This window comes from Protopterus annectens, chromosome 1.part0, assembly GCF_019279795.1.
Source record: "Protopterus annectens isolate FY-2018-M chromosome 1.part0, PAN1.0, whole genome shotgun sequence".
NCBI classification, from domain to species: Eukaryota; Metazoa; Chordata; order Ceratodontiformes; family Protopteridae; genus Protopterus; species Protopterus annectens.
In genome coordinates this window covers 421,134,246-421,142,871 of record NC_056725.1, presented here as the reverse complement: position 1 = coordinate 421,142,871, position 8,626 = coordinate 421,134,246, and the positions used below count along the sequence as shown (strand labels likewise).

Below are 8,626 nucleotides of genomic sequence, written 5' to 3'. Positions count from 1 at the left end.
AAATATATAGTTTTTTATAATTCTGTAAATATGTCAATAAACATGCACTTATAGAAGAATTTATTGATGTTATATGAAAGCTTATGTCTGGTTAACAAAATATTCTAATATATGTGTAGGTTGTACTGTTATCAAGACATGAACATTTGTGAAAGTTTAGAGAAAATGCAATTTGGGATTTGTGTGCATTATAATTATCATAGTATTCATAGAAAAGACTATGAATTCACTGACTTTTATCACTGTAAATAATACTTCTTAACGGATAACATTGCTATTTGAACAGTTTTAATAGCGTTTACTGTTCACAAAATATTTACACTTGCTTATGTTATGCTTTTTTCTTTTTAAGTTTATTTTTCAGAAAATACTCTGGAATGCAAGATGTGTGTAGGCTGCCCCAGGGAATGAAAGCAACAGAAGCATACTTTAAAGTGAATGCTAAACTTAACATCGAATGATTTTTACTGAATACTAAAGACCTCAAGAAAACAGAATGGTTATTTTTGATACTATTATATACACATCAAAATGAAGGAGCTTTGAAAAAATTAAAAAGTGACTGAAAGACTACGGCAAGGTAAGTAATATAAGACTGTATCACTGCTTCTTAACAGCAAAGTCAAAACAGGTATGTAAATATATACAGAACAAAATCAATTAAGCAGCAGGAATACTGCAAATATGATGCAAGTGAGAATGTGACTTGACAAATTGACGGTTTTCAAAGTTGTCTGCAACAGGGTCAAATATTAAAATCTGGGGAACAGACAGAAGGAAGAACTGCAACTTCTTTCTTCTGAATGGTCTAAATGATTCCTCAGACTTTAAAAAAAATACAAACCATCATGGCATGGCGACTGCTCATTCTGCCAAGAGATGCTCTGAAGTTTTCAAAAAAAGGTACAGCAACATTTATCTGTGTTTTGCATTTTCACTAGCACAGACTTCAGGATGAAAAACAACAAACACATTCCAAACACGCTAAACACAAATTACATTATTTGAGAAATGAAAATGCTTTTAAAAGTCGATTAAAACTTAGGGTCTGTATTGTCTTGTGTTAAGGTTACACTGGCATGCCAACTCTCAACACGCTTAAGCAAAAGCTTACTAAAAGAGATGATTTAAGCAAGCAAAATAAACCACAAATACATATATGTAAAACTGTAGCCAACTTCAAAACGAACAGAATGCAACATTTTTAAAAAGAATGAAAAGGTAAGCAGTACATATTCATCTAACTAAACAACTGGGGAAGGCAACTGAGAAAATTTCAAAAAAATCAAGCCTCTGGAATTAAAAAGGTCATAAATCACAATCTTAAAATATAAATTAAAAGAAAAAAATAAAAGAGGAGGAAAAAAGGTAACAGATATATTAAAAAAAAGATTACAGTAAAGCTACCAGAGTCTTCCAAGATAGTCTGTCAAATAAATAAATAAATAAATAACTACACACATCTCACAATCAGACATCATGCAGCCTACCAGAAACTTCAAATTTGAGTAACACTCTGGTTCACATCACACATTTTCTGTATTGCAATAGTACAAGTCTAACCAAAAAAAAAATTAGGTGCACTGTTAAAGCCAGGAAATTCCTGTAATTTGAAACAGTTCAATTCAGTATAACAAGATAAAGAAGAAAATGTGTAATCTGATAAGATACTGCACATTAGAAGGGAAGAAATGAATCAATGTACTGGATTAATAAATGTGAAATGAGTTTTTAAATATGGAGAACATAACTTTTTGGGGGGGATTAAAGTATCAGGCTTTGAAATTCTGTTGTAAGGCAGAGGTCAGTTCTACTTTCATTTAAATAATACATTTTAAATTACACAGCTGCTAATATGCAACAACTGGCCCAGCTTTGTCAACAAAGATGGACATACATTATTCAAATAATAGTGTGCTTTTTGAAATATCTGGTAATGGAACAGTGCCTGTCTACCAGAGTAGCTTACAGTAGTAGCACAGAATTTATTTCTGAAATTAGTATTACCTACAGGACTCCAAATAATTTATGACAAACATAAAAGGAATCTTGTTACAGCCCTTACTCATCTTATGCTACCATCACAGTCCAGGCACATTCATTATGCCAGCATTAATCATCCTCTCTGCCTTGTTTTGCATACTTCTGTAAACACTTGCTGTGCACAATCACAAAAAATGATTGCAGTCCCAGCTGAAACACAAAGGTATGATGATTCAATACTCAAAATACGGCTATCAATGTCCAAACCATACAGTAGATGATGAAATAATGTCTTCTGCCAGTTACAGAGCTAGATGGTGAGGGTGTTGTCGAGAAGCAGAATGTGACGGTTGCTGAAAGTTTGCAGAGGGTGCCTGTGGAGGACGAGACAAGTAGTCTTGCCTGCTTGGGCCTGGTACTGCCGATAGATCTTCATTAACAATGTCTTCCTTATGGTCTTCCGACTGTGCTGGGCACTCGAAGTGTACACAATGGAACACCTTATTTAAGGAAAGATAGAATACTAATTAATAAATGGCAAGTATTTCACCCATAAAAGGTGTGTACACACTGACTAAGCAATACATTCTTCATCTGAGAGAGAAATATGTAGAGCACTGCCTTTGTAAACTTCAGGTATTTCATTAGGAATCTGGAATAAACAAAAATTAAGCACTATAAACAGAATTTTGCATCATTAATCCTGTATACCAATTCCCTTTCCTAGTGAGATTTTTTTGTAAGGAAGACTACCAATTTTAGTCCCCCCTCCAACAGCCTCTATGTTAATATGGTTATATATACATACAATGCAGAAGACCGACACGACGGATGACAAAACACCAACGCGAGGATGCCGACATGGGGGAAAGGCTGTGTGTATGCGTGTACGGACGACGACGGTAGGGGGTGCGGCAGGTAGATTGACGGGGGATGGGGGGGGGGTGGGTGGGTTAAGAGTTTAGTTAGGGTTAGGGGTGGGGGTTAGGAGTTAAGGGGGAGTGAGTTAGAGGGGGGCTAGGTAGGGGTAGGGTGGGAGTTATTAGGGGGGGGGGGTTAGGTTAGTTAGGTTGTGGTTATAGGGGAGGTAGGGAGAGTTAGGGTTAGGGAGTAGGTTAGGTAGGCCCGGGTACTAGTGAGGCTGGTAGGTTTTGTGTGGCTAGTAGGGGGAAGGGTGATTTTGGTGTGTGGTTTGTGGAATGGGGATGTGTTTTGTTTTAATTGTTATTGTGGTGTGTGCAGTGTATGGGGTTTTTTGTTTTTTATTACCGGTTGTTTTTTGGTTGGTATCGTGTTTATGGACGTGGTGTCGGTGATGTGGTTGTCGGTGTTGTGTGGTTTCGACTATGTCAGGTAGAACCATACATACACATTTTCCTTGATACAACTGCAGCTATCTTGAGCGACAGCAATGCGACAATGACCATTTATAACAAGAAAGATAGGACTTTATGCAGTAATACAGCAACAGCTCTTCTGTGGAAAAGACTCCTGCAGCAATGTAACAAATGTTTCCCATACAAATATGTCATACGTCCACTGGGGCTAAACTGGTTTAAAAAAAATACATACAAATTATACATACATACATATATCAAGATACAAACCACTGCTCTAACAATAGGCTAACTTCTCTCTATGCATAAACCATTCTTCTTCACTAAGGGCAATGTCTCTCATCTAGTATGGCTACACAGTCCTCACGTTTAATTCCCTTCCAGCATGTGTTTCTTAACAGTTAATGTCTGCTGTGCTGAACTGCAAGTATATTCTTCTTGATCACAATTTAAAGTAATATGCCCATAACAAGTTAACTCAGGGTGGAAAAAAAAGGCAATTTCAATGCCTTTCATTATGTCAGATAAGTAAAGCCTCACTGAAATTTTGGCTTTATTTTTGCCAATCCCAAATTGTCCTTTTATAACATAACAATATGCCAATTTCATCACAAATGTTCTAAAACGTGTTGAAACTAACAATTGGTGTACATCTGTCTTTATTTATTCTGTACAGTAAGTCATTCTTTAAGCAGAAAAATAGCAGTCTGGAATGGTTCCGCCACGTTGCTCATATGTGCCTCCCTCTACTCTGGCTATGTTTTCTATGCATTGCTTAATATACTGTTCTAAAGTGTGCCTTCTCATTGCCTATCTGCAAATCTGCCAAGTCAGGAACTCTTTCACTGGTACAAAAATATGAAGTGGACAGCACAGCCTTGTGATCCAAGAAAACAAGACAAGTCTTCTTCATTGGCAAAAGGGCAAATCATGCCAACAATTTTCTTTTGCTTTTGATTTTAGCAATGCTTTAAGTTTTACACAGTAATTTCTGTTTCTACAAGTATCTGCTTCTGCGTGGAGATGTGTGTGAATGGGCGTACCTTCGTTGAAGGTTGTGCATCAGGGCTAGTAACTTGGCACATAAAAATCAACTACCAATCATTAGCGGACCGGAGTTCTGCTGTGGCGACCCCTAACTGGGAAAAGCCGAAAGACACAACAAGTATCTGCTGCTGAGAGCCCTTTTACTAACTGTTTTAACCTTACAGAGGGAAACAGAATTCTGGTCAGGTTTCCCTTCCTTTCAAAATGAATGCATCACGAGTCTTTCTCCTTCTGCAGTAATATCTGTTTCTCCAAGTAGTATTTCCATCTTGTCCTCTGTTTGTGAACCTTACAGAGCGGAAACCACATGACTCTTTTCAAGTTCTCATTCTTTTTTTCTCAGTGAGTTTATAGGTATGTTTTTTTTCCCTAGTAACACAACAGTTTTCTACAGATATTTAACCAAAACCAAATTTTATATTCTTCTGAAGTTTCTACACCTATAGCTTTTTTTTCTTTGCCAGGAGTGTGCATTTTTAACAATGTGTCAGATGGTCTTACACCTAGCCTTTTTTCAGGACTGTGCATGTTTAAGTGAGTCAGGCTGCTATTGCTCCCATATTCCTGTTAAGAATATACTCAGAAGTGTGTGTTCACAGCAGTGTGTCAGGCTGCTGTTGCCTCTCCTTCTTATTAGGAATATACTTAGAGATGTTTGTTCATAACAGTGTATCAAATTGCCCCCCCCCCCCAAAAAAAAAAAATCTTACATATAAACATATCATCTACCAAGGTTGTGTGTTTTAGCAGGATGTCATGTATCTGTAAGCTGTCCTTCCCTAAGCTTACTTGAAGTGTATTCAGTATAAGAAGTGTGTGTGTTTCTTAAAAAAGGGGTAATGCTGCTATTGCTGCCCTCCCTCATTCCTATTAGGAGTATATTTAGGTCACAGACTAACTTGCTTCCACCACCTATTATTTACAATTCCCATAGTGTCTTGAGCTAAGGAAAACCTTGATCTATTACAACATCATGACCTAAAGCCATAAAATGCAATACTTTTTCCATCAGAGTCTGACTTTCTATGTGTTACAGGGTACTATCTCTCTCACCTCCCTGAACCTACATCACTTAAACCATTATCTTATTATAGGTTAATGCTTCCAGTCAGAGTTTCTTAACAAGCATGATCATGCTCCTAGAACCTAGTACTCCCTACAGTTCTGTCCATACCTCTCAATCTGGAAACATCAAAAATCTGGACAAGGCCCATGAAAAATAGGTACAAATCTGTATGCTGATTAACATAAAATTTACATACATAATTATGTAACCCCTTCCCACTCCAATGAAATTGGGGGCTACCAACTTTCAAATGCAAACTGAAGAACAGACGACCAAAATATGGCACCAGAGTCCCCCTGCAGCCATTCCAATGTCCCATTACCTGGCTATTTTGCCCCATTTACCATACACACTAATGTGTGCATAATGCTTTACTTCCTACAATGATAATTTGGATTTTATTTTTACATTTTATAGCACAATGCACAAACACTAATAGACAGCTGCTAAACAAAGCAAGCAATACTGTCTCACAATGAAAATAGACTTAGTATTAAAACTTCTCTGCCCTTGAAACTCACATTCAATGAAACAGCACTGAAACCCACACCACATCCAAAGAAAATGCATCTGGCCAATGGTAGATAAAGATTACCTTTGGGCTGTTTTCAAATAATAGGCCACTTGCACACAAAACAAGAAACATACATGTGTTCTTTGATACACCTTCCTGACTTTATTAAATTATATTCCTTGTATAATACAGCATACTTGTTAGAGTGCATTTTAAATTTATTGTTTGAAAATTTTTCCAGTAGGCAATGACACATAATGCATGAACCAATAATGACAAAACTGCCCAATTCAAACATTTCCATCATAAAAGTCTACTTCCACACACACACACACACACAATATATATATATATATATATATATATATATATATATATATATATATATATATATATATATATATAATGACAGTAGTGTAAACTATAGGCATCTTGCACAGTTTGTTTTGGTGGGGGGGGGGGGCAAAAGGCCAAAAAACAGGGACACATTTTAAGCATTGCTTGTATAATTCTGGAAAGTTGCTAGAATAAAATGTTATGTTACCACCATGCATTTCACTGCCAAGTCTTGAACCCAGGACCCTGTGCACTACAATCAGAGCAACATACCACTATCCCAAATCAGCAGTTTCCTGAAAGAGAGGAAGACTGAAACTTAAATGGCTATCATTTAGTGAATTCAGTTCTCACTTCTCACCATAGCTCTCAACCTCTTAGCACAAAAAACCTGGACAAAGCCAATAATGGGGGAATACATCCCCAAAATAGGGACAAATCTCAAATATTGATCTTATAAATTTAGAAAATTGGTAGAATAAAAGGTTGTGTTACTATTTACTTTCTGAAGAATATGAAGTCTGAAATTCAAATGCCTGTCATTAGTGAATTCAATCCTTCACTGATTTGCCACAAAAGTTCTGAAAACCATAAATTTTATGAGGAACAGAATTATGAGGCATAAATTCACAAGTGGTGGTGGGTAGGGACTTTAGGCTCTTTTTACCTGTACCCAAGGTACAGGGTTTGAGCCAGAGCAGCACGCGCACACACACACAAATACGTACACACACACACACACACACACACACACACACAAAAAACCTTCAAAACAGCACCACAAACATTGCTCAAGTAGCTCTGCAGTACTTCCAGCCAATTCCCGCTCGAACTCGCAAGTCCTTCCTGGGCAGTTCAGTTCCTCAACCCAAAACAGTCCAGCATGCTCGCTCAAGTAGCTATGCAGTACTACCAGCCAAGCATTCAATTCCGGTAGCTCTGCAGTACTTCCAGCCAGCATTCAATTCCCGCTCACACTCGCAAGTCCTTCCTGGGCAGTTCAGGCACTCGCAGAAATAAACAGTCCTTCCTGGGCAGTTCAGTTGCTTGCACTTGCAAGTAAACAGTAATTCCTGCTTGCACTCGCAGAAAATTCAAAGTCCTTCCTGGGCAGAAACCGGAAATGGGTGCCCTTGAGCTCAATTTCAGCAGGCTGATGGAGCTGACATCATCACACACCTGATGACATCAGCTCAAAAAGCGGGAAAAAAATTTAAAAAAAGGCTGGGAAAATCGGAAATGAAGGGGTGCCACTCAGAAATCATGGCACCCCATTATTTGGATACCAAAACTCAGTAAAAAACGAGTAATTCGGTATGGTTGGGAGGTATGGTTCTGTCCCATCCACCAACAGTGTACTTATAGGTAAATCGGTTCCGGCAAAGTAGTATGACACTGCGTGTCTGGCCAAAATTTTGTTGCATTCCTTCAGCATAGTTTCGTTAACATGTTACTTGGAAACTACAATTCTGAAAGGTATAAAGTACAGTTTTGTACCTACCATAAATGTAGATGTTCGAAGATCCACATTGCTGTAGTCATAACTCGTGGGTAGTCCGCTGTCCTCGGTCGGCCCGAATACCAAAGTATTAGGCTGGCGTCGGTCATGGTCGCTTAGATCTGACGTCAGTACGCCTTGGTACTAAAGCGCATGACCGACGTCATATCCCCAGTCTTTCTTGCCCCAGATGTCAGAAGGCCCTAAAAAGAAAGGCCATAGCCAAAACACAGAGAAACATCCAACCACCCATGTACAACCAATATTTACAACCCAAAACACACAACCACCCCAAACCACAGTGGGGAAGGAGGGAGGGTAAATTGGACTGCAGCAATGTGGATCTTCGAACATCTACATTTATGGTAGGTACAAAACTGTACTATGTTCTTCATCTCACATTGCTGCAGTCATAACTAGTGGGTAGAATCCCAAAGCAAAGGTAAAGGGAGGATGGCAAAATTATAAAGCATTGGGAGCTGCTAACATGCCCTGTAAAACTGCAGTGGCAAACCCAGCCCTAGATTTGGAGTAAAGAGGGAGATGATAATGTTTAGAAAAAGTGTGCACTGAACTCCAAGTAGCTGCCTCCAAAATATCTTTAGTAGCTACACCCCTTAAAAAAGCAGTAGAAGTGGCAGTAGCCCTAGTGGAATGAGGTCTGATTCCAGCCGGAATCTCTTTGCCATGATGAGAATAACAAAAAGCAATACAATGGCCAATCCACTTAGAAATAGTTTGTTTAGAAACAGGTTTCCCCTGAGATCCCACAGCAAAAGAAACAAACAACTGTTGAGACAGTCTGAACCCTTTAGTTCTGCTCAAATAATAATGCAACTGCCTGT

At 38.3% G+C, this 8,626-nt stretch overlaps 1 protein-coding gene across 1 annotated transcript in view; it reads right to left on the bottom strand.

Moving 5' to 3' along the window:
* Window positions 1-331: 331 nt before the first annotated feature.
* The window catches only part of BTBD9 (BTB domain containing 9), a 912,643-nt gene continuing 904,348 nt past the window's right edge, over window positions 332-8,626 (bottom strand). Inside the window, exon 11 of the mRNA XM_044060308.1 lies at window positions 332-2,483. Within this exon, the coding sequence (XP_043916243.1) occupies window positions 2,286-2,483 (198 nt within the window). The 3' untranslated portion in view covers window positions 332-2,285. The remainder of the gene's footprint in view (window positions 2,484-8,626) is intronic.